At 35.2% G+C, this 27,495-nt stretch overlaps 2 protein-coding genes across 2 annotated transcripts in view; one reads left to right on the top strand and one right to left on the bottom strand.

The window, feature by feature from the left end:
* Positions 1 to 2,071: 2,071 nt before the first annotated feature.
* Positions 2,072 to 9,144, top strand: LOC100370273 (uncharacterized). The gene is made up of 5 exons (XM_002738624.4): positions 2,072 to 2,164; positions 2,319 to 2,659; positions 5,328 to 5,477; positions 5,592 to 5,793; positions 6,190 to 9,144. The coding sequence occupies exons 2-5, from the start codon at positions 2,423 to 2,425 to the stop codon at positions 6,297 to 6,299; spliced, it is 699 nt and encodes a 232-aa protein (XP_002738670.1). The 5' UTR covers positions 2,072 to 2,164; positions 2,319 to 2,422; the 3' UTR covers positions 6,300 to 9,144.
* An 816-nt stretch (positions 9,145 to 9,960) lies between these two features.
* The window catches only part of LOC102809421 (serine/threonine-protein kinase SMG1-like), a 128,738-nt gene continuing 111,203 nt past the window's right edge, over positions 9,961 to 27,495 (bottom strand). Inside the window, exons 65-70 of the mRNA XM_085502004.1 lie at positions 26,118 to 26,334; positions 24,202 to 24,283; positions 23,734 to 23,822; positions 19,679 to 19,855; positions 16,109 to 16,272; positions 9,961 to 13,951 (exon numbers count right to left, since the gene is read on the bottom strand). Of these exons, the coding sequence (XP_085358130.1) occupies positions 13,874 to 13,951; positions 16,109 to 16,272; positions 19,679 to 19,855; positions 23,734 to 23,822; positions 24,202 to 24,283; positions 26,118 to 26,334 (807 nt within the window). The 3' untranslated portion in view covers positions 9,961 to 13,873. The remainder of the gene's footprint in view (positions 13,952 to 16,108; positions 16,273 to 19,678; positions 19,856 to 23,733; positions 23,823 to 24,201; positions 24,284 to 26,117; positions 26,335 to 27,495) is intronic.

Below are 27,495 nucleotides of genomic sequence, written 5' to 3'. Positions count from 1 at the left end.
TAATTAAATGCCCATCTTGACTGGCGTTGAAACACGGTGTGTGCCAATATCATATATGGGCGGGTAATTCCCGTAATGCTATTATGCAACATAAAATGGTAGGAAATCATCAAGATGCAGAGCGTTCCCATTATACTGCTCCTTTAAGTTACGCCCTCTAACGACGACACGCTGTTGTGACGTAGGTGAGTGCAAACAATGCAGATAAACAACTCTGACATTTAGGTTATACCAGAGGTACATTACTTGGGGTTTGCAACTCGCATAGTACTGTATGGTGACATCATGTCAAGATCCCATTCATGTCTCTTCTCGTAGATAGCGAGACTGAGGCTACGACCTTCTGACATGACATATATCAATGTTCAAGGTTTGTAATGAAAAAATAAAACTTTTCTTGCCACTATCATAGTGAAAAATGTAATACATCGAAAATGTACAGAAAATATAGTTCTCGTAATCCGTCATATCGTGGGCAGCTATTTTGATCCACCTGGACATCCCAGTATCCTAGTTACCTCGGGCATGCGCATTCGCATTTTTCTGAGTTTGAACGCTTATGCGAGAGCGAGATTGTGACGGGATCTTGGTATCATGTGACCGTAGTTACAAACCCCAAGTAATGTACCTCTGGTTATACTTATAGCAAATTTATAAATAAGCAACAATAGTAATTTGTTTCAAATATTGATGGACGGCCGGGGACCAGAATCTGATCTGCATACGTCACCCCTAATACCATTATACGTTTCAGAAAAGCATTGTCACTAGAGGGCGCGACGTACCACGTGATTTGTATGGATACCACAGACTTGCCCAGCTGTGGCGTTGTTTTATATGATTATTCCTTCTACATTTTTAAAATCTTAGTCCGATGCGAAATTTTGCGTCAGAGCTGATAAACAGACGATTAAAGATTACAAGTCACGAGTTCCTAGGTCATGACCACGTACTGTGTGTTATATCGTGTTTACTTTACCTAACACATTGCGCTGAAAGATTGTGCAATCTCCCGCAGTTATAGCGTAAGGTAGCCCTGAGTACAGTCCTGTAGGTTGGCCTCCTTCCGCTGATCATTCGGCCGGATGATCAGCGGAAGGAGGCCAACCTACAGGACTGTACTCGGGGCTAAGCGTAAGGTTGAGCTCCCATTCCAAACGATATCATATACATCATGTTATGAATTTAGAGGGCGCCCTATGTTAATAAAAACTAATAATAATAAAATAAACAATCACATACACAAATTGTTCTTTACTATTCTAGTATAGAATTCTATTCATTAAACAGGATTTTCACTGTCGGTGTAAAAACGAACAGATGTACATTCTATACCGGTGGCGGTAGTGGCGGCGGGACAGGGGGCAGAAGAGGTCGTCCCTCGTAACAAATGTTGAGGGCGTCGCCCCTTCAAAATCAAGCTGAAAGCTTTGTGTCAGCAAAATTTGCCCCTCAAAATGCAGGAAATAGCGTTTCAGATGGTCTGTATTTAAAAATGTTTAAAGGTCGCGTCTTTGGCGTAAGGCTGGTAAGCAGACCCCCGCCCACGTGCAAAATTTCGTGCCGCCACCTCTGGGCGGTGCTCTTTTAATAATGTTGTCATTCAAATTATATACTTTTTTTTTAGTAATATAAATATTTACTGAGCAATAGTGTCATTTACTTTTTTTGAATACCCCTAGGCCAAACTACAAATATATTATCATCATGATTGTAGCCTATCTGCGGTTAACGGTTCCGTGGCTCTTTGGTGCCACCTACATTCGAATTTCGCCCTAACCATTTCATTTGGACGTCTTCTTTTCAATTTTGTTGTTGTATGTCGAACGGCCAGAGTCAGTTACGTAAATAATGCGGTCGGCAACATAGCGCCATGATTCCACAGCTAGATTGTAGCCATAATCGATAAAACAGGTGGTTTGCGACGATATGTTCGTCAAGTTTACGTCGTTGCTTTGCGACTGCTCATTTGTTTACGGCACTATGTACTACTTTCTATGTTGTCATGACGACACTGAAATCAATGCGTCAAGTAGGAATAAACGAAGATTTGACATAAAAGCTGGTGTCGCCTTGTAATTGGTGTTAATTCATACAAAGGGACACCTTGACATACACACTGAACACAGCGTTAATAATTTTGCCTTATGATAACAGTATTCATGTTAGTTCTATTTTTCAGCCCTCTTGGCGGATTAATTTCTTTGTTTACTGAGTAATGCGTGACACAAGCAGCTATCAACTAAAATGTTTGTAAATAGTATACTTTGAACTGTTCGTGTACACATTCGTGACCGGGGTTTTTTTTTTTTTTTTAGAAATTCTAAGTTATCGGGATGACTACCTGCTAGTAACGTAACGTGCCGTGCCGTGCGGTCTGCCACACATTCATCTGCGATCCAGTTAACAGGACACCAACAACATGGCCTCGTCGTCTGCCACCTCGTCGTCCCGTAGCCGTGGACAAGGTCACTCGACGTCAACTATTCTGACAAATCGAGCTAAAGATATTACTGTGATTAGTGATGTCGCTTTCAAAGACAGGAAAACGCCTATATCGCCTGACAGACCACCGAAAGGTACTCGTCAGATGCACCGAACAACATTGACGTTCGATAAACAACCACCAAAAATGGATTATTTGACGTCATCGTTTTCGGTGAGTTTTAAAATCGTTACGTTTGCCTGGTGGTGGGCACTGTTCCTGGGAGATATGTGCTGCCAGAATAGGCCCATTTTAAGTCAATGTGCCTGGATAGCGGTCTTAGACACCTACTATGTGATATCTGATTAAAAATATATGTGATTGATAAATTCTATTTTGGTGTACTAACGGTATCCCACGTTTTGCATTTTCTATAGTTTATGCCATGTAATAAAAATACAGTAATAAGGAAAGTGAGTTGAGCAGTAGTCAACCCACCAACTGTAAATTTAATTGTGGGTAGTTTAGAAATATAGAATTTCTGAATGTTGCTCATTAAACATTCACATGTTTTCAATTTTGTGAATAAACAAAAATCTCAAAATTAAAAACACAAGAAAATGTTGTCTTGCTTAATCATAGTTTGATGACTTAGTGTTTAAAGCAACAATAGCTGAGATTTTTTTGTTTACATGTTAGTAACCACATAAGGATGACCAAATCTTACCGAAATATTGTATTAGACACAATTGAATGGACAAAGTGACCCTACACAAAGCTAATGCAATGTAAAAACTAAAAGTCGAATAGTCGCATTTTGTTGAAATCGGTCACATAATGGTGACCATGGAAAATTATGACACTCTCCATACACTATTATGGGAAATAGGTGAGTAGAGTCTGTCAGAGAGAGAGGTTTAGCCTCTTAAGGTGGCGTTTGACATTTGACATTTCGTAGGTTGTCATCTTGTACCGTAATTGCTTGACAAAACTGGATTTCAATAGATTCTCTGTAAACCTGGATGCAACCTTGTGGCCATCTTTTTTCACTTGCAAGTGATATAATGTACAACGTTGGTATATAGTGTATATGCTATGCTTTTAACTGTCCACATTTTGGCAGTGGCCATTACAAATTGTCACTTATGACGCAGAAAATCTTAGAAAAAAAAATTGATAGTTGCAGCAATAGCTACACATGCCTGGTCAGTGTAGTAAAGCTAAATTTCATACTAAAGATCTGTCATTCTTTGTTTTGATTAGTCTGATGTGACCGTGAAACATAATACCTGCAAAATTACATTACATGCAATTTGATCACAAAATTTAATTCTACAGTGATTCTTATTAAGGAGTAAACTATATTAGGCCGACAAACCAGCACCTCAAACAATTTTTTTTTCAATTTCAAATATTAGTTGAGTGCACCAAGTAAAGTGGAATGTTTGTTTCAGAGGTTTTGTGGATCAAAATATACCTGTGATACATATATTTGAAAGAATTATTTATTACATTTTAATTGTTGAACTTGTATCTTGTTGTAGTATTGATTAATCTTAATACAAAAAATAAATAAAATAAAACTGTTTCATTGCCCATTTTCTTACGATGAGAAACAAAATCTTTTTATTTTATTACCTCTACTCTTACAAAATGTAAATGTATATCGTAGTTTGCAATGAAATTACCTAGTACAAAACACTGTCAACATGCATGGTTTTCCGCATTGGTTCAATACTATTTGCCAATTGAAAAAAGTTAGCATTGTATTTTCACTTAGCAACTGTACTCAGTATCAAGCTATAATCAATGTGTTGTCCTATTTGATTTAGAAGTAAATTGTGTTTCTGATAACTATATAGCATTTAGTTCATCCAAGATGTAAGCTTAATGTTATTATTAATATATGGTCAAGCTGTGTTCATACTCGGTTTTGAGTGGTCTAGATTAATGGAACATAAAGTTGAATGCTTTGTTGACAAAGACATTTCTTTGTAACTAAGAACAATATGGACTTTGCTTCCAATTGTAAATTTGTTCAAACTCAAAGAATCCAGAAACCAAGACATTGTACATAGGTTTGGGTTATGCTATTACATTCAATCACTGAAATTGTATTAAAAGTATGGCTCTTTTATCATTGTATTTTAACCACTTACATTTTAAACATGACAGCTACTTTTTGCAAGTGAGTGAGTGAGATATACGGTAATTGTATAAATTGACCCCTGTCTGACCCTGGAATGGACCATTAGAAACTCTGGGATAGGCAACAACAGAACAATTTGTGTAAAATTTGTTTTCCTTCACTCAGTTTTGTTCTTTTTTACACTATGTGAAATATATTTTTTTCTCTAAGATTTAGTCTTGCAGATTTGTTTTTGTTTTTTTAATCAATCCCTGCAGGATTTGTTTTCCAGAATTTCTTTCTGTGCAAATTAACATTAAGTTTGGGGTATGTTGCAATGTATATTGAATTATCTGATAAACAAAGAACAATGTAATATTAAACACTTTACGAGTCACACACCTGGTGGTTACCTCAAATATGAATGTCTAGAGAGATTACACACCAGCTTGATTGTGTGGTTTTATATACTAATTATTTCAACTTAAACAATTAATTTTAAGAAAAATAGAATTTGTTTTCGCATACAACTTCTAATTCTTCACAACCGGCAACAGGTATGCTGAGAGTACCTACCTGTATGCACAGTGATAATCATATCTTTATTATTATTACACAACTTATACTGTCAGAAAGGATAGAATAGAATATTACATAACAATAATGAAATATCAATAATAATAATAAAGAAAATGCTGCTCAATTCAACCTGCTGAGAAAATTATTAGTGAATGCATTACAGACTGATCTAATAATCTAAATTTTTGTTTTCAGGCATTTGGTGGCAGTAAGTCAGTCAGTCCTGCAGTGCGCCCATTGCCATGCCCATCTCTGCATTCCTCACATTTTGACATCGGTATAACCAGACAGAAGTTTTATAATACACACTATGGTGGAAATTACCTGTCAAAGGAAACCACACATGTAAGTCCTGATAAAATAATAAGTCTTTTAACCAATCAACCATATTTTAAGTGCAAATCACTGCAAAATTGTACTGTTTGCTATTTCAATTGTAAATATTTGTTTATCTCACAGCCCAACGAAACTCATTACCCATCTTTAGTCAACCGATCATTTAATATGCGAGGTGCTGATATGCAGGATGTACTTGTAAGAAGAAATTGGCAACCTAATTACTGGAGTTCATATACTGATGTACATGATAGATTAGGAATGCAAAGGGGACCAGGAGAAGCTAGACCAACCCCAGCTCACATCAGACATAATATTATCAATGGTAAGCATAAAATATGACTTTGAGACTCTTTAACCATAATTACATAACAATAATAATTTATTGAGAGTTACATTAAAAAAATAACTGATTTTCCATTGGCAAATAAAAAAATCTTGGATTTCAAAATGTTTGTTGAGCTATCAAATGTACAGCATTGCCTCAATATTACAAACTGATAAACACTAAATTAATACCAATGCGTTATATTTTTATTCATATATTAACTGGAAACAACCAAACAGACATTCAATTTGGTCTCTTATGTTATTATGAGTTAATGTAAAGTTAAAATGATTTCCATTGACAAGTTTATTCCAGTAGTGAAAAAACTGCAATTATGCTTCCATTGCTCTGTGCATCATCGTTCACTCATACACTCTAATATTGTATTTATAGGTCGGCGAATAGGACCTGAGATACCTCAAGATCACCACAGGATATCAGGAAATAGAGTTTTATACAATGGTTATAGAAGAGATAACCATGACTACTTTGTTTTGGGTTAACATCTGTTTTCAAATAATAAATGACACTTTCTTTTTAGCTACAATAAATATTTTCTTTTCCTAACACTGCCGGAAATCAGGAGGGTGGTTCCACCACGTGTCAACATTTGCCATACCAGATCCACATAGAACATGCTGCATTGCAATGACTGTGGCACTTCAATGAGTTCGAACTAATTCACATTGGATCATGTTGGGCAAATATATATGTGGCATCCTGTTTTTTTTAATTCCGTCCCAGTATTTAAACAGTACTTGCACGCGTGGATTTAGGGGGAGGCGTGCAAAGAAAACAAATTTACAAATCATTTGACAAATCCAGCCCACCAGAGGTGCGCGGACTTTGGCACGTCAATGGGAGCACGCCCCCCCTTACCGAATTTCTGGATCCGCCGCCAGTATGTCATTTAAATATATTCCATCCAATCTTATTTAATACTTTCCACAGATCTCTCTATATTTTCCTGTCATGCTGTTTTCAATTTTGATATAAATAGGTGTATATTTTGAATGATAATGCAAGAGTTACAGGATAAAGATTATGGATTTGTTGTGTGCTTGTTTTTGTGAATGCAGCATGGCCAAAGTTTGTGTAAAAGCATGTTTTTTTTTTATGATATTCTGTATTTTGCTTTTTTTTTTAAAAAAATAATACTAGTCTTCCATTTGAAGAATTGGTATCTGGAACGAGTAGAATGGATCAAAAGTATTTGTAAATTGACAAACCCATTTACAATTGAAAATGGTTTTATATAAATAATTTTGTTTGCCAACGAAGGTTCAGCAGCGTTTCAGGTGTTGTGCGGCACATGTCACAGAATGTAGATGTTTTTATGGATGTTCACTAACACCTTGGTATCCGTACTAATATTGTAAGATATCCCTGGAGATAACATTCATAAATATCTATTCTACAAGTTGATATCAAATCAAAATCAACCCTTCTATTGTGAGTGGAGTATTCAACCAGGGAACTAAAAACTTTTCTATTCGGAATTTCTAAATATATCTGCTAAAAAATATTTTTACATGGATAGGCCAATTCAACCAATCAGATTGCATGATGCGCATGCTATTAATCAACATGTTGGTTTTTAGTCCCTGTTCGGACGAAGTCCGAAAACGGGGACTATTAATTTGGGTTTGTTCCGTTCGTACGTCCAGAGCTATATCTCGGACACCCATTGACGGATTTCATTCAAACTTTACATGAAGACAATCCATAATGTCTTACATATGCGCGTCAAGTTACTTTATGATCGAAGCAAAAATGATTCACTGGCGGTCATTTTGGATGTAAAATTTGCTATTTCTGATACCTAAACGTGTCTGCAGCAGTTTCTCGGAGATGACTGAGCCGATTTGGATCAAAGTTGGTATGATGATCATACATATTGGGTTGTAGGTGCACGTCATGTTTTTTTCATGATTCGAACAAATATGGCCGACTGGCAGCCATCTTGTTTTTCATGGTACCCATGCTACTTTATCTTGAATGCAATGAATATTTCTCTTTAAATTTTGTACAAAGATAGTATACCAAGAGATACATCTGCACCAACATGATTTTTGCGATTCGATTCAATATGGCTGACTGACGCCCAATTTTCATGTAAAAGTGCTAAATCGTCATTTTTACATGTCTGGAGCTGTTTCTCATATATGACTAGGCCGATTTGGATCAAAGTTGGTATGGTGATCATACACATTGGGTTATAGGTGCACGTCATATTTTTTCCGTGATTCGAACAAATATGGCCGACTGGCGGTCATTTTGTTTTTCATGGTACCCATGCCTACTTTTGCATGAATGCAATGAGCGTTTCTGTTTAAATTTTGTACAAAGACAGTATACCAGATAGATAGATACATCAACATGAACATTATTTTTGTAATTTGACTCAATATGACTGCCCTATGTCTAATTCTCATGTAAAAGCACTAAATCATAATTTTTTTACAAATCCACTTCATATTAATGGTTTCAATCTATTCTCAATGACTTCATCAGATCAAAAAATTTTGGACGGGGACTGTGTCATTAACAATGACTTGTTAATGAAAGTTTCAATTTCGCTGTCAGAATCCACAGATAATAAAAATAACAGAAATCAGTTGAAATTGAGACATGTATGCAAAGATTACACATTAAAATTGATTTTCATCGATATGCAGTTTGAAGTATCTAAAATTCACATTTTAAGAAAAAAGTTAATAATTGTTTATTCTGAAATAATTTTAAATTAAGTATACGATAAACCCACATTTCTGTTTTGACTAGTATTGTAAATCATGTCAACCATTGTTACAGCAGGCGCTGAAAATAACTGATCAGAAATACCATTATCTCCTTCGCAACATTGCCTTCAACAGTTGGAATTTGAGAACAATTAACTTGCATATTGAAAGTCCCACTACCAGGAATATTTTTGACCAGCATGCTCCAAATGGAGAACTTAAACTCAAAGGATTCAATGTCATTTTTCACGCAGTACTGTCACTCAAATACGACTTTGAATTCAAATCCATAAATCACATCAACTCGCCATGTGAACAGTTTTCACTGTACGAGAGTAACCTTTGTTAAAATGGTTGCGTCCAGGAGCCTAATCAGTTTATTTTGGTGATCGCTGTAATTTACAGCTAGAGTGGTTTTGAGTGAGGAGACAAAGATTGCTAATCTACAGTCTTTTATCAATCATGACAATATGAACAGATTGACTGTCTAAATAAAAAAACAGTCTTACTATGCAAGAATGTCTTATTATTGCAAAAGTTGTATAACTGTTTAATGTATTTTTGTACGACTTTATAAATAAACATTGTCAGAACAAAATAAATACAACTAGTCCTTTTTTTTTTTCTGTACGAACTACATGTACATTTATTAATTTTTTTTCAGGGGTAATAAGAGAATACAACACTAAAATCACAAAACTTAAAAAAAAAAAACATTACATTTTTAAGAATCACAATAGAAACATAAAAACTAGAACAGAATTTGAAGGTACTATGTTTAATATTAAAATACAATTAAATGGAACTGGTGTCATGACCACTACACTAGAATAGGTGCATTGCCAGGTAAACTATTTAGATCTGGACAAATAGACTAAATTCACCGGTGACCCCATCACAGAAATGGGATACTTAACAGAGAAATACAACTTGGTATCAGACAATTATAATTTGTTTGTATACTGTTGAAGTTGAGGTCTTTGATAGAAAGCAGGCAGTTAATAATGTAAAGACAAAGTGTCTTGTGCAAGTCGCAATGTGCCACACATTTGACTAAAGAATGATTATAGTAGGTTTCAATAATATTAAGCAGATTGAAATACAGTTCTAACATGCCTGAAGCAAAACAAAAAATCCTGATGGAGCTCACCTTACATTTAGTAGATATTAACATGCAATAAGATAATTCATACCCATCTGAGTTAGTTCACATGTAATGGTAAAATGACCCTACCTACATGTAATAGATGAACACATTATGCTTTATTAGGTCAAAAAAAACAAAAAACAGATCCGTTTCTGGTCCAAAGTTTCTTTAAAAAAAAAAAACCGATTCAGTGAGGGGGTTTTGTGGGTTTTTTTTATATGAAACATCAAGAAAGTCGATTTGTGCGAATGTAAACAAAAAAAACTTGCAAGCATGTTGTTGTGAAGCTTTTTTTTTTAATGAAACATCAAGAAAAGTTCAAGTTGGTCTATGCATGCGTCAACAAGATATTGCACCACCAACGGCAGGCACATACATCTTTTTTTTTTAATGAAACATCAAGAAAAGTTCAAGTTGGTCTATGCATGCGTCAACAAGATATTGCACCACCAACGGCAGGCACATACATCTTTTTTTTTTTAATGAAACATCAAGAAAAGTTCAAGTTGGTCTATGCATGCGTCAACAAGATATTGCACCACCAACGGCAGGCACATACATCTTTTTTTTTTAATGAAACATCAAGAAAAGTTCAAGTTGGTCTATGCATGCGTCAACAAGATATTGCACCACCAACGGCAGGCACATACATCTTTTTTTTTTAATGAAACATCAAGAAAAGTTCAAGTTGGTCTATGCATGCGTCAACAAGATATTGCACCACCAACGGCAGGCACATACATCTTTTTTTTTTAATGAAACATCAAGAAAAGTTCAAGTTGGTCTATGCATGCGTCAACAAGATATTGCACCACCAACGGCAGGCACATACATCTTTTTTTTTTAATGAAACATCAAGAAAAGTTCAAGTTGGTCTATGCATGCGTCAACAAGATATTGCACCACCAACGGCAGGCACATACATCTTTTTTTTTTTAATGAAACATCAAGAAAAGTTCAAGTTGGTCTATGCATGCGTCAACAAGATATTGCACCACCAACGGCAGGCACATACATCTTTTTTTTTTAATGAAACATCAAGAAAAGTTCAAGTTGGTCTATGCATGCGTCAACAAGATATTGCACCACCAACGGCAGGCACATACATCTTTTTTTTTTAATGAAACATCAAGAAAAGTTCAAGTTGGTCTATGCATGCGTCAACAAGATATTGCACCACCAACGGCAGGCACATACATCTTTTTTTTTTAATGAAACATCAAGAAAAGTTCAAGTTGGTCTATGCATGCGTCAACAAGATATTGCACCACCAACGGCAGGCACATACATCTTTTTTTTTTCTTTGTTTCAAATAAAAAAAAATCCAAGCATGGACTTTGGAACTTAAGTGCATGCGGACCAGAAATAAATCTACCGGTAATTTTTTTTGGATCTTAGCAAATGACATGTAACCCAATCTGTGAATGTGCTTACTGTAAAATACTTTATTTTAGCTGGAATTAATTTTTGCTGAAAAGACATTATGGATGTTTTCGTTGACTGTAAAATATAGGAAAAAAGGCATGTTCGCTGGCTTTTATGTTCAAATTAATTCCAAGCGAAAATAAAGTATTTTACAGTATTTCAAAGAACTGATTAGGGAAACAGCGCCACGACTGAAGTAGACGTGTGCTTCTCAAGACATCAGTAAAATTGTTTCTACATAAGATGATTTATAGTTCCATGGTGTTATTAAAAGATAACCTTTGACTGAAATTGCACCTACAATGATTAACGTTTAAATGTAATAAAATATAACACACATAGTATCACTTGATATTGGAACAAGACACATGGAACTTCTGTATATCACCTTAATCTAGACTTACAGCTGATTCTACATACATCTTATACAGTGGAAGAATTAAAAAACAATGGTTAATAGTGCAATACATATGACTGAAACCCCATTTACATTAGCTGATAGAGGTCAGGGACAGATGACTTTTAGGCCAAGAAAAATTGGTATAAATCAATACAGTTTCAGAGATATCATGTGACTGTAAACAAATTGATAATTTCACAGATGTTACTTCTCATCTTAAACTCCTCCGTTTTGTAACGTTCAAGACCGTGTAGCCAACATCTGTTGTAATGTGCTGGACATACAGTTGGCAAAGCTCCAAAACTGAAAACCAATCAAACTGGCCAATAAAAAAAAATATGTAACGTCTGAAAGCTATTACTGTCATACCAACGACATAAACGTGGATAGTGTTAGTTTTCAACAGTCTCGACTCAACTCTTCGAATGAGCTAGGCAATGCACACAGCCCACTTGTTGGTATCACAGTAACAATACATTGACAGGACTACTTTCTTTGATAGCAGTATAGCTATTACCAGGTATACCACTAGTAGTTAGGAATGGCATCTTCATGTAAACAGAGTGTCAGTCAAATTCATTTTCAATAGAAACAACTGACTGTGCAAAACTAATTATTTAGTACACTTTCAACCTATCCACCTCCATATAAAAAAAAATCCTGGTTCATTTTTGATTTACTGTAGAATTTGGGGACAAACAGAGGTATGCAGTACTACCGGGTATGCCTTGTTAGACGATGGAGTGGTGGTGGTGGTGGTGGGGGGGGGGGGTGTTAATGTAAGCCATACAATAAAATCAAATAAAACTGAATTCACACTTTTGAGATGATGACCTGTAATGTGTATAGTTGTGCATACAAGAATATTATCAAAATAACATGGTAATAGACATGTTCAACTTGTTCGGAATTCAAAATTCATTAAACCCTCCAACATTAGACTGTATATATACCTGTACAACTGTGCTAGAAATATATATAAAGTATAAGGGGTTCAACACTTCACTGACACACATCTAAGACCTTATTGCATGTCATTGTGATAGTCAGTAATAATTATGCACTGAATTTAACACTTGTTGATTGCTGGAAAGTTGAAAAAACTATATCCATCTATGTGCAGTACAGTGGGTGCACACTAATCAACAACAATATCTTAAATCAATATTTTGAATAATGAAAGATAAGTGCAATGTTTAGTCTTATGTCACAAAGTACTAATATATATCTTGGTGTATATACGGTATAGATGAGCCCTACCTAATAAGACGTCAGTAAAAACGATTACAATGATAGTGTTTGCAGAAAGAAAATTAATAACAATATCTAAAGTGCAATCTACGCTCATAATAGGATAATGTATACATTAAATCAACAGAAAGGGGGAGTAACTCGGAATACTCAACTGTCTACTTATACAATAAACCCCATAATGGATAATAATATCACTAATAAAAGTCTTATTATTTCTGGAATACTAGGGACATGGAAATGCTAAAGTCACAATTACAAAAAACTATTGTTGTCAGAGTCAATTATCATAGCCACAAACCTCAAGCAGTTTCTACGTGTATGGTTCTAACCCATCTTTCATCTCATTTGTCATCTATTTATGGCTCAACCAGAGCAAATAAAAAATACAACATTATTTTATTTTTTGTAGATTTTGAATAATTTTTATTTTAAGAGTGCCAAGATTTAGATCGTGCATATGTGGCTAATAAAGTTTTTTTTTTATGTTGTAACGATGTCATTTTTTTTACCTTATAATCACAGAACAAAATGATTTAACCCTTTGTACAGCTATCTACTTGCTGTCAGTACTGCAGTGTGTGTGTGATGATGTATCCATTTTGTTATAAACTGCAGAAAAGTAATAATAATAATAATAAAAAAAAAATTGTCAAAAGACTTTATCATTCCCTGTAACGAATACAATTTCTTTTCTCCCTTTTTCTAATCTCAGTAATTTAGTCAACTAGTTTTGATTGGTTATGTAGATGTAGTATTCATAAACATGGGAATGTGGAAACCAAGCCATGGTACCGCTGAACAGTATCTTCTAGGCCATCGTCAAGAATCAAAGATGTACCCTGGCTACCTCCCTCTACCTGGGACATCATGACTCTCTTGGTTTTGGTGGTTGTCTTTTGTTTGATTGGATATCTGGTCTTCTTTTGTATTATATTAATTGGTGTACTGGTCTGTCTTGCACTGTTATAGTCAACAGTTATGACTGACAGAGCGTTTTTTGTTTCTCAAGGAACCTTGTTCTAGGCGAATGGCCTTGTTTTTCCTTGTTGCTTTTTATATAGTGAGGAACTTTGATCTTGCTCCCTTTTTAGAGCAGGTCGTACTATATTTTCATACCCAAGCAGTCCAACCTTCATAGAGCTGTGCTAAATTATCAAAATTGGTAGCATCACGGATGACAAAGTCAACCTGTAAGGGAGAAAGGAATAGAATATTATTGCTAGTACCAGGGCTTTTTTCTGGCCACACATTTGGTTAAACATTTTTACTAGTTGACTGCCTTGCGCTGAGTGTTGTGAAAGTGTGAATGATATGTAAATAACATTTACAACACAATTTGCAGTCATGTAATAAACTGGCCAATTTCCTGTAATGGCTTTGTTTGGCATAGTCAAAATTATTAACAAAATTTATTTTGTGAAATGTGAAAAAACTTTCGTGCTCAAAATGTTAAAAAGCAGACCATGTAGCACCATACTAGATGGATGTTGTATTTAGGGTTTCGAGCCCTATGGGTCGAAACCCTATTGTAATTGCTTTGCTTATTATTATTTTTCCGCCGTTTTTTGTAACCACTGTAACTTGAAAAATAATGCTGCGATTGATTTGCTATTCTGCATGCTGATAAAGGGCCATGAGTTGTGGTTCATACCCCAAAACCAGCCATGTAGGTCACATGACCTGGCCGCCATCTTGGGTAGAACACAAACCGGAAGTGCTCAATTGCACCACTTTCTGAGGGTCTAGGAACTTCCGGTTTTTTTGTGTGGCATCATTAGCTCATGTCTAGCAAATATCAGCAAAAAAATCTTTAGCGGTCTTGTGACCTTGGCCGCCATATTGGATTTTCCGAAAATTGACAAAAAACTTTTAAAATCTTCTTCTCAAAAATGGCTCATTCATGTGATTATACATTTGCTTTGCAGCACCTATGGCCATAGCCCTACAAAGTGACTGACGCAGATTTTTGAAAAATGGCTTCCTTTGGCAGCCATCTTGGATTTAATAAAAAGTGAAAGTACGCTATAACTCATGAACAATTTGCTAGATTTAAACCAAAGTTGGCATACAACATCCCTTCAATAAGATGATTATGTGTTCATAAAAATATTTCCCATGATTCAAGTGGTTTTGGCGGCCATATTGAATTTATCAAAAAATTGCAAAAAACCTCAAAAAATTATCTTCTTAAAAACTGCTTGTTTGTTTGACAATCAATTTAGCATATAGTATCTCTGTTGATAGCTCTACAAAGTAACTGTAGCAGATTTTCGAAAAATGGCTTCTTTTGGCAGCCATCTTGGATTTAGTAAAAAGTGAAAGTACACTATAACTTATGAACGATTTGCCAGATTTAAACAAAACTTGGCATACAACATCCGCTCAATGAGATGATTATGCGTTCATGGAAATATTTCCCATGATTCAAGTGGTTTTGGCGGCCATGTTGAATTTATCACAAAAATTCAAAAAACCTCAAAAAATTATCTTGTTAAAAACTGCTTCCTTGTTTGAAAAGCAATTCAGCATATAGTATCTCTGTCGATAGCTCTACAAAGTTACTGAAGCAGATTTTCGAAAAATGGCTTCCTTTGGCAGCCATGTTGGATTTAGTAAAAAGTGAAAGCACGCTATAACTTGTGAACAATTTGCCAGATTTAAACAAAACTTGGCATACAACATCCGCTCAATGAGATGATTATGTGTTCATGGAAATATTTCCCATGATTCAAGTGGTTTTGGCGGCCATGTTGAATTTATCACAAAAATTCAAAAAATCTCAAAAAAATATCTTGTTAAAAACTGCTTGCTTGTTTGAAAAGCAATTTAGCATATAGTATCTCTGTTGATAGCTCTACAAAGTTACTGAAGTAGATTTTTAAAAATGGCTTCCTTTGGCAGCCATCTTGGATTTAGTAAAAGAGAAAAAGTTCTATAACTCATGAACTATTTGTCCTTGCATTAAGTTTATCATATTCCTGTGAAATCAAATCCATATGTTGTGTAGTTTGTCTGCTATCTTGCATTCTAGACATGAAACGTTCGTCAAATAATCACATCGAGCAAGTGCAATTTGTCATGACCCACGCAGGCTCGAAACCCGTCATCGCTGCTATGCAGCTATATTTATAATTATAATTGTAATTATAATTGTTAAGATTTAATAAAATAGGTATCAAATCCTGACATAGCTAGAGGGCAATGTCATGAGACCTTGATTTCAATGTCCAATCATCTTTTTAAATCCAGAGAATTATACAGTATAACTACACAGCCCCAATTTAATGGTGACTGGATAGTTTCAATTAAATGAGGATATAATATTTTGTAAAAGTATTTGTTTACCTGTTCTGCCACTGATAATCTTTTACTAGTTTCTGGATCACGCCCATCTAACTTGGCTTTAACTTTACGCCACACACTAACAGCATATGAATTACGCATCTGGATTGCTTTACCTGTACGTGGATCTCTCATAACTGATAATGAAGCCTTAGCTTGAGTTGCAACTAAAAGCAAAAAAAAAACATGACATGACATCTGTTTTAAGTGCAAGTTCATACAGTGGTGAATATGTAAACATGTCTTGTGAAAAACATGTCAGAGATGTATCTCTGAACAGCATTTTTTAAAACAAAATACCAGTAGCCACCAGTCAGCCATTTTGAATATGATCAAAGAAGCATTTTACAATGCACACACAGTCAGCTGGCATGCAAGTGATAATAAAATAAAGCAATTATTTTACCGATAAACACTTACTATCTTGAATCTAACGAGATAAGTTGAGAAACAAGTATTTTGATTTCTACAAATCAGGAATCAAAGAAAACTTAGAAAGAACTCCCGTGTGCTGAGAGTATTGAAGACATTTTAAAAATTAATTAAAAATTACTTGTACTTAAGATATTGATGGAATAGCTGAAAACTAATTATGTAAATCAGGTAACAAATTTGAGTGTAAAACTAATAAGGCCTGTGTAATGTAATATCTATATACCAAGTTTCATTGAAATGTGATTAGAACAAAAACACTATGAATTATTATTAGAGAATTAATATGAACAAATTTCAACCCAAAATTAATCGGGCCTGTCTATTGTTCTAGAGCCTTTATGTACCAAATTTTATTCAAATGTGATGATCAGTAATTGAGATATCAGTGTTAATTATTTTAATTACCTGATTAATAAGCATAAATATTTACCAAAAACTAATTGGATCCCTGCATAGTCCTAGGTTCATTGAAATGTGATGACGAATACTCTATAAAAGTTTCAATAAAATCCATTTAGTGGTTCTTAATATATCAGTTGAACATTTATGGAAAAAATTAACTAATTATGCAAATTAGGTAATTAATATCCAGAATTATTTACCCTAAAACTAATCAGGTCTCTGCATAGTCCTAGAAGATCTATGTAGCAAGTCTCATTGAAATATGATGATCAGTACCGTTAAAGTCCTATTATAAACCGCGGTTTATATTACAATGTATCAATTTAAAAATTGGGATCAAAAGCTCAAGTTCGGGGTGCGGTTTCTATTACGTACATACTGCAATCACTAAATGGGCGTGGTCATTTTTTGTCCACAACACATGCACAAAACAAACAATACATCGTACAATCTCTTGAATAGGCGTCGGGGAAGAGTGAAAGGCCTTATTTTGGTTCTAAAATAGGCGTTACGAAATGTTGAAAAATTACAGTCAATCAAAAAAAAAAATTCCACATGATACAAAAAGTACTCAGTATTTTTAATGTAACGAAAAGTATATTCTAACAGAAGTTTCAAATAAAAACACGAATGCACTGCTTAGTAGCAAATGATCACATAACGATAGCTCGATCCGGCCATGCTGCGGGTCACAAGTGAATAACTTACTTGTTTTCGAAGTGTTGATATTGGTGATTATTATTTAGCAGTGATTACAATAACGTTGAATTGTTATAAAATGCAAGTAAAATTCAACTTAGTTTCCCCGTAAGCGAATGATTTCAGTCACATGTAAACAGCCGATACGATATCTGCCATGTTTTTGAATGCTCACGTGACGCATCATTGACCGGACAGGTCAAGTCGCTAATTAACCAATCAAAATGCTGGATGATGCCCACGTGTCAAATTACATAGCTCTTTTAAATATGTTAATGACAGTTCAGCGACCTCATGGTGAACGCAACACGGAAGAGATTTACCGATAATGTAGTGCAATCTTTTGCCTTTGATTTCCATGGGAAAACGGCATGATTTTTTTTTTAAATCAAGAAATTATTTGTTTTCGAAAGATAAATTATTCTTCAATGCTCAGTTTAATACTTTTACGGTGATAAAAGCTCATTGTCTAAAACTTACAAAACACAGACGTATTCAGAAAGAGCATTGACAGAGGTCGCCGCCAGAACAAAAGCAGTTTCATTGCCTGTCTGACATCTTATCACCGCTGAACAATAAATAGGTGTGAATATTTTTAGGCATGTTGTCGAAACAAATGAATAGGATTAGGAACAATGCCGTTTTGGAACAGCTGGTTGAAACAATGAAGTCAGTCACGGTCTTGTTGAATTGGGGGTGCGGTTAATAATAGGTACTTTTCAAGTTTTCAATTTTTGTTAAGAACTCTTTAACCCCGAAGCCGGAATTGGGGGTGCGGTTACTATTACGTATGCGGTTTATATTAGGACTTTAACGGTACTTGAGTTATCAGGTGAAAAGCTGAAAATTAACTAATTATGCTAATAATGTGATTAATATGCACAAATATTTACCCCAAAACTAATCAGGTCTCTGCACAGTCTTTAAGTAACTATGTATCAAGTTTCATTGAAATTTGATGATTATTACTTGAAATATCAAAAGCTGAAAATTAATTAATTATGCAAATTAGGTAATTTATATGTACTGATATTACCCTAAAACCTATCAGGTCTGTGCAGTGTCATATGACATCTATGTACCAAGTTTCATTGAAATGTGATGAATACTACTTGAAATATCAAAAGCTGAAAATTAATTAATTATGCAAATTAGGTAATTAATATGTACTGATATTACCCTAAAAACTGTCAGGTCTGTGCAGTGTCCTATGATATCTATGTACCAAGTTTTATTGAAATGTGATGATTACTACCGGTACTTGAGATATCAGTGGAAAAGCCAAAAATTGATTACTGGTAATCATTATGCAAATTACGTAATTAATATTGCACAGATTTTCACCCAAAACTGCGCATTAGTTCAGAGCATCTATGTGCCAAGTTTCATCAAAATCCAATGAGTGGTTCTTTAGATATCAGATTTTTACCAAAACCTAATCAAATCTGCGCATTGGCCCAGAGCATTGGCACTAAAATAGCCGCCATTCAGCCATCATGAATCAGTTAACGAAATATATGCAAGTACATATTTGTTCCAAGAATTATGTGTGAAGTTTGAAATAAGGATGAGCCCAGGCATGTTAAGATACAGATGTGAATGGACAGATGGATGATGAAGAAACAATGAAAGCAGGCTTTGTGTTAGGTCATCTCTAAGGCTGTCACTGGTTTGAATAATTATAAGGTAATCCACCAGCAAGCAGAGTAGCAATGTACACAAATTCCCTACATTTCTGACATTATCAATTCAAAAAGTAGTGCAAGTGCATCTTAGTTCTTAATTGGTGTCAACTGTCAGCTGTTTGATTGGACAGAATGACAGGATGCAATTCATTAAGTTCAGTTGAGTTATAGCAGCAAACAATTATAACTTATGAGAGTGTTTCTGCTGGTCGGTGTTCAGGAATTTAGTGGTGGGTCATGAGTAAGGTTATATATCAGCAAGTGATTACTATTTTCTGAGTGAACTTTTCAACTTCACCAAATGTCAACAATCACTGAATGAAAGTCAAGAGTACCGGTAGCAGACACTTACCAGTAGCAGATTTAGAGGTTGGTGGAGTGGCAGATTCAGCAGCTTTTTGTTGTAAAAGTGGTGGCCTGCTTGGTGATATAGCTCTGTTCACATTAGTACTAGTACTAATGCTGTTCTTATCATGGTTCTCTTTGTTATCATCAACAGCATTCTCTTTATCTTTGTGACTTTTAAGAGCTTAAAAAAAATGTCAGAACATAAATTAACAAGACATGAAATGTCACAGTCCTCGTTATTTGATTATAAAGTTGTACAAAGAAAATCTGCAAACAGGTGAATAAATATGTGTTCTTTGTGGTTACAACTCATCATAAAGTGATTTTCGATGATCTAGTTTTGTCCTGACAACTAAAAACTTCCACTGACCCATGTTCAGAATCTCAGAGTACACAAGTGCAACAAAACTATTTGTCATACATGTATACTTTCTCAAGAAACTGCATTCATAAATCTGAGTGAACCTTGATGTACATGACTTCTTTGTTAATCAGGTCTGAGTATATTACCAGGACCTGGGTTTGTTTGACCTGGGCATCAGAATCATTCTCATGTTGTCAAATACAATTTGTTATTAACACAGTAAGGTTTATTATTTAAAATGTATTCATTGTACATAGAACAACATCTGTTAATTTAAACAATTGTAAAAGCTATGTTTTCAGAGCAAGTAAAGGTTGGTCTGCTCATAACCTTCAATGGAGAAGTAACAATAATTGTTTGAAGTCTTTTAGTGCAGTGATATTATTGCAATTCAATTATTAATGGGTATAAAATACTGTAAACCATTTAATTTTGACTTCTAGATATATTCAGGATTTTATGAAATTTGTGTACAACATTTCAATAAAGTCCCTGACACTCCATGTTGTAGGAACCCAGACAAAAATTCAGTTCACAGCACCACTGTAAAAAAAAAAAAGTTTAAAATGAGTATAGTCAAAGATATACACATGTGGGTTCATAAGACATATGTATCAATCTGAGTTGGTTCTAGAGATTAGTATCACAAGATTTTACTCTCCGTGATTCAATATCAGTCCTATGTATAACGCTGTGTTGATCAGGTGAACTAATTGACAATGGCCCTACAGGTATCGCTATGAAATCACAGTAGTTTTGTATTCTTCTTGAATTTCGACCATGGAAAAATGTTTGTTTTTGAAAGTGGCCGAATTATTAGAAGAAAAACAGAAACTATTTTTTTAGTATGAATTCTAGTAACTGAAATGCAGGATTGAAAAAGAACAAGACAATACGCAGGATTGATAAACCTTCAGCGAGCACTCCTGAAATTTCAGATCATTGGTACCATGTTTTTGGATACATTCAATGACCTAATACATAAAATCACATTTGTTATTGCTCAATCACTTGACCCTGTATGGCACAAGATTGCAAGCTTCTATCATAAAATTGGGTTATTTATTTGATGCAACGAAACATGCATTCACAGCAGACGGAAATTCGTTTGAGATATTACTGGATTTTTGTATTCAGTTTTCCATTTCAACCACCATCATCACTTAGTAAGCTGTGATTGTGCATTGGGATACTGACTGTGCATAAATGTGCAGTGTAGTGTCATCAGAAGACCGATTGTTTGAGAATATTTTGCACCATTACGCCATTTCAAATATTATATTAATTCACAGACAACAAAATAAAGATTTTCAATAACATACAAGTTTTCCCACAAATGATGATTGTATGGCAATTACATGGCTTCACCAGTTTTACTTTGGAAGAAGTTGAAAACAGGTAACAGGAAGGGGCTACATGACTACATCTTTTTTTTTTTTAATTTTAATCAAGCATGATTTTTTTACTTTTTTTTTTTCTTTACAAATGTCTATTTCAGGGCAACAGAAACAAAAACAATAAATGTGTAGGTAGGCATTTTAACAATTGCACAATTAATATTGGATGAAAACGTCATTACCGATATAAATCATAATCATAATTAAAAATAAGATCACATTTAATTTAGTCAGTTTTCATAATGAAATGCATAATAACATGTACTTATAAATTTTAATAAGGTTCAACAGCATTTTCATTTAGTGGCAGTTTATACACCATAAAACCTCTGGTTTAGGTGTCACACTCAGAGAAGAGTGAAAGGCCTTTGGTTCATAGGCATCGCGAAATGTTGGAATTGAATCCCCCCCAAAATTTTTTTTTATAATCTTGTTGATAACGAAAAGTAAAGTATGTTCTAAAAGAAGTTTCGAATAAATACAAACACGAATACATTGCTTAGTCGTTAGTACCGGTAGCGAATGATCACGGTAGCACAATCTGGTCATTCTGTGTTTCGCAAGTGAATAACTTACTTGTTTTCGAAGTATTGCAATTGTTGATTATTATTCAGTAATGATTACAAAAACGCACAAAAATTTAATTCGTTGAATTTATATAAATTGGAAGTAATATTCAACTTAGTTTCATCGTAAACGAATTCGGTCGAATGTAAATGTTCAAAGAGATACGATATCCGCCATGTTCTCATTTACACGTGGCTCATTTAAATATGTTAATGACGGTTCAGTGACCTCGTGGTGAACGCAACGCGGTAGTAGATTTACCGATGTTCTGGCAAGATCTTTATGCTTTGATTTTGACGGGGAAAACGGCATGATTTTTTTAATCAAAATATTAGTTGTTTTCAAAATACAAAGAATAATTTAACGTTGTTCGCAGAAATAACAGCTTCGAAACGAAGCTTACCCATTCGGGCTATTCACAATATGTGTCGATGACTACTATGGTACAATATAAATTAGACTCTTTTAGACGCCAGGAGTGAATGAAGTATCTAAAATATTTTTAAAAAAAACTATAAAAAAATGCCGAAAAAACGCCGGGCGATTTCATGGTCGTTGCAGACTACTCGATCGACCGTCCATACACGTGTTGTCACTGCACATCGGCCATGTTGAATCGCACGAGATCGACAAAATCTTCATTACAAATAACAGTTTAATGCTCACAACATAAAAATACGAATATAATCATAGGCAACCTACTATTATATAATGAATAAGTTGATCGACACAGGGACACCCCCCCCCCCCCGAGTTGTGGATATTTCGGAAATCGCGACACAAGCAAAAGACCGGATAACGATTTTACTTGAAACTATGTCCCCATGAATTAATCGTCCGTGTACAATAATTTGACAGGGTATACAATTTACAAACTAGTTTCGTAGATTGGAGACAATTGTTTTTTTTTTTTGGCTTTTCACAAGAATATAAAGCTGGCAATCATAATATTCACGTCCGTACGTACGTCACGGAATGTACACCATTGGCACCCCAAAATACATTCAATTTTGTAGAAACTGGAGAACTTACCTTTGCAAACACGTCTCTTATGCCGCCTTCTTGAAGTTCTTGAAATCAAATAAGGTTACTAGTTCTTCTAGTAACTAGTGAATAAGACCACTGAGCCGAACAGAATACATGTATAAACAGTACTATAATAAATTGCACGCAATGAAGAAATCATGTGATGTAGCGTTACTCACAGATCTAATCTACTGTAAAATATTTTATTTCAGCTGGAATTATCATTCGCTGAAAATACTTTTTCTGGCTGTTTTTTGTATTGAATTTATTTTCATTGATTTTTGACAAGTTTGACTGTAAAATATAGGAAAAAGGGAATATTCGCTGGATTTTATTTTAACTGAAACATTCCTTCAGCGAAAATAGCAAAAAAATGTTGCAAGCAAAAATAAAGTAATTTACAGTAATTAATTTATTCTGAGCATGCGCAGACGTTCTGTCAATGTTGCCGGGAGAGGTAATTTTTGATAAAAATCGTGAAAAAGACCCACTTGGGATTTTCAGATCTGGAAAAAAAATTACGTGCATACTCGGAATACACTTGTTCATCAACCTGCCAAGTTTCACTGATACCTGCTGTAGAATTTCTGAGAAAATGTTGGAGACGGAAAATGGACAAAACCTGAATTATAACTAAAAATCCAGACCTTCAAGTAACTGAGGAGAGAGAGAGACAGAGAGAAGGTAGAAGAATCCAGCATTTACCTGTTGCAAAGCTTGGTTGTTGAGCAGAGTCACTGTCACTCTTCTTGGCCTGAATAGGGGTTGCAAGAGCAATCAAATCTTCACAAAAACTGTAAAAAAAAAGGGGCGGAGGGACTGCATTTCAAAAACATATTTTATATATAGGGTATCAGTGCAGACATAGAGAATTTACACAATAGAAAGGCAGGACATCTCAATATACTATCCGTCTAACAGCATCAGATCAGCACCACATGTTCTGATGTTGGAACCCTGACATTGTGTCCTTAGGTCAATACCCTATCCTTCAGTAACAATTATGAATTTAATCTCTAATGACCAGTGCTTTTTCCAGGATAGTTTCAGCAACTATGCTCAGTAAGACGCTTTAATATAAACTATATATACTCTTAGAAGATGAATCACGCAATAGTTTTACAACCATTAAATAAAGCACACCTCTTAAATTCATCAGATAAACACACTTACCCTTTAGCCTGATCAGATAGATCCAACATAATATTTGCCAGTTCATCTGTGTTGGTGTCGGGCTCTTCTTCAGAAATACACACTGAAATATTAACAGCATCATCGCATTAAACTGGTATGTCAATATCTTGAATTCACCATTCCGATTGGCACAAGTAACAAAACACTGCTATGTCACTGAAAACTCTGGGACACACAGGTGCTTGGTGAAGGTATTCATATATGGAATATGTTTCAATATTTATCTACATACCAGTACATGTATACTTAAAGTGTAACTGAATTGGGACAATTGACTTTTTTTGTGTGCAAAATTTATTTATAAAAACATTATGAAAAAAAATCAAGTGAAAAATGTACATAAATTAAGTAAACGATCAATAATAATGTTCTGGATAAGGACACGCCCACGTTCAGTTTCTTGGTCGACTCAGAGCGAGGCTCCAACTAGAGTACCTAATTAGCATACAAGGGTACTTTGTGACGTCACGGGGGGAACTTGTCATCGTCTCACAATGGCCGCTATACGTATGCAGTGCTCGGAAAGCGACACGGAATCTATGTTATCGTCTGACGAGAGTTATGAAATCGAAGAGTATGATGACAATGAGAGATGTCACGATTTTGTTTTAGAGTGCCAGGGACAAATTGGCCCATACAGGTTTGAACCTGCAAAAAAAGTACGCGATGTGGGTGATCGTGTACCTTCCCAAAATGACCGTGACACAGAGTTTGAACATCGTGACCGGCTTGGTTTCCAGTTTCTGTCTTTTGTTCATCCAAATTCTAAACACATATCAGTGTGCAATTTTCAGTTTCTTGATCTTCTGAAGAAATCATGTAAAGACACAAAGTACGTGAACGGTGAATGCGTCCAGTGCTTACATTTTCCAATCGCCATTTTGTGTTTTGTTGTTGTTGTTCCACGATCGATCTAGTTATTTCGACTCTGGCATAATAACATGAATACATTCTAAACTTTTCAAGCAAATTAATATTCATATTCTACATGGAAAATATTATTCTTCTGGTTATTTACACAGTTATTCCCAAAACCCAAATAATTCATAACGAATCCAGATGGTGGATCAACAAATGATTCGGGCGTAAAATGGACACTGCAAATAACGGTATATGGAGAAGGTCCATCCCAATGTTTCCTGGTGTTCTTGACGGCTTTGGTCCACTGATGTCATAAATTCGAATCTTTTGGGAACCCATAAAGACTTACGCGATCGCCGTGTGTGTTACTACACCCGCCAACAACACAGCGTTTCCCCATGAAAACGATCGTGGTAACTCGTTGTATATGATGGTAACTCGTAAGAATTCTCGATCTTGGTAACTCGTTGTATATGTTTACGAAACGCGTGCGTATGGAAAATGATAAACAATCCTGTCTGCTAGCTAGCTCATGCTTTATGCTCCCGTTGGTGGCGCCATTTCGGTTACACTCGTAATGCCGAAAAAACTCGAAGGTGATGGGAGAGGGGGGCGTGGTGCGATTTCGGAATATCATTGACTGTTTACCCAATTTATATACCCTTTTCACTTGATTTTTTTTCATAATGTTGTTTATAAATAAATTTTGCACACAAAAAAAGTCAATTGTCCCAATTCAGTTACACTTTAACCCTATTCTGCCAACTACATGTAGCTTTACACATTGACCAGATAAGAGTTAATATCCCTGTGTCTTTTTCACCACCTACGCATCCTTTTCATACATCACACAAGTATAAGAAAGAATGAAAATTCATCATGTTTTTGGGTCAACATGACAGCTGACAACTCAGTGGGAATGAATAAGTGTCTAGACCTTTTATTAGTTAATGGAATCAGGTCAAAGGTAATGGTGCCCCAGTGAACCACAAAAGTTTGTTTACGTTGTTATGAAAGAATGAAATAAAACTTACATTCCTGCACTTTCTTTAACATGTTAGCAAATGCCTCAGAAAACAGCTTATACCGTGTGGTGAATCTTTTGACTTGACCTATGGACACATTGTCATTGGGGGTCAGTGCTTCTTCTTCCCTGGCCATTGATTTCAGCATATGTTTCACTTCCGATATAAGTTTATGGTGCGTAGTGATAATTCCTTTCACAGTGCTAAACTGGGTTTTCAGAGCATCCTGAAATATTGCATGCACACATACAGTCATTTTCATGAATTTTTTGGAGTTAACATATTTATCAGTTACACTTGTGGGGGGTAAAAATGAACAAAAAAACAAAAGTATAACGTAATACAAGTAACGGTAAGATATTCTTTGTTTTGGGTTGGGGGCAAATTGATAATCACTGGACATTGCACAACCCTTCTAAAGAAAAGAAAGTGAATTCTTGTGGAAATTAACAAAACTTTCATTTCATTAACTTTTTGCCAAGGTTTCCAATATTCTCCACATAAAAATTATTACATTATAACCCAGTCACTGAACACAAGCAGTTGCACGGGCTCTAATCACATAAATGTACATAGCAGTTGACAGTTACTGTATATTCTGGTGATGAACTTGAATTTGCCTAGGAACAGGCCCAGCAGATGTTTATGAAAAAGAAGTCACATATAGCTGGCAAGCAAGACAATAGCAATACTACAGTAGAACGTCGATTATCTGTACAGTTAGGGGGACATGCTTTTTGTTTGGTTACGCAAACAGTTGCCATCTTATGTGGCCGGGGTCAAATTTACAGGCTCACGTACACACAAATTCCAACGCACATGACTGTAATGAATTCAAACAACAGCACATGTAGAGTACGTCATTAAAAACATTTTTGTTTAATCATTTCAAAATGTCCGTAAAATGTAGCGATAATAAAGTTCCTTTGCTTTTTTCTTTGGAAAACCAAGTGAAGACGGATTTCTCTAAACAATCGTCATTGGCTATTTTCATTATCTTTCGTTTCAGTCCTGCACTTGAATTCACTGCACTGCACTGGAAAAATCCAGCAGCTTTTGTTTTGCCTTGATATCGGATATCGTTGATTTACCAACACCATACTCGGTAGATAGATTGCTTGCGGTTTTGCCACCTTCTAGTCGATTTATAATAGACAGCTTCGTGTTCAAATCAAGCACACTGCGTTTGCGTTTCACTAGGGTAGCCATGCAAACGCTAGATAAAGACGCTGATAAAGTAAACAGATGAAAGGTCGCTTCGTATTCCCTGTGTAGAGATCGATGTTACCAGATTGCTCGTGGATTTTCGAATGGTAAACCAGTGTTCTCCACGAGGGGTTTAAGAGGGGCACAGCGCCCCTCTTTAATTTATTTGCGCCCCTCTTCA

The sequence above is a fragment of the Saccoglossus kowalevskii genome, chromosome 8 (assembly GCF_978046115.1).
Source record: "Saccoglossus kowalevskii chromosome 8, keSacKowa6.1, whole genome shotgun sequence".
NCBI lineage: Eukaryota > Metazoa > Hemichordata > Enteropneusta > Harrimaniidae > Saccoglossus > Saccoglossus kowalevskii.
Note: the sequence above shows the minus strand (reverse complement) of the source record. Positions and strands in the feature narration are given on the sequence as shown.

Bases quoted from the DNA above. Each gene is read 5' to 3' on its own strand.
- LOC100370273 (XM_002738624.4), top strand. From the start codon at position 2,423: ATGGCCTCGTCGTCTGCCACCTCGTCGTCCCGTAGCCGTGGACAAGGT. The intron at 2,660-5,327 runs GTGAGTTTTAAA...TTTTGTTTTCAG, and splicing joins ATTTGACGTCATCGTTTTCG to GCATTTGGTGGCAGTAAGTC. The intron at 5,478-5,591 runs GTAAGTCCTGAT...TTTATCTCACAG, and splicing joins TGTCAAAGGAAACCACACAT to CCCAACGAAACTCATTACCC.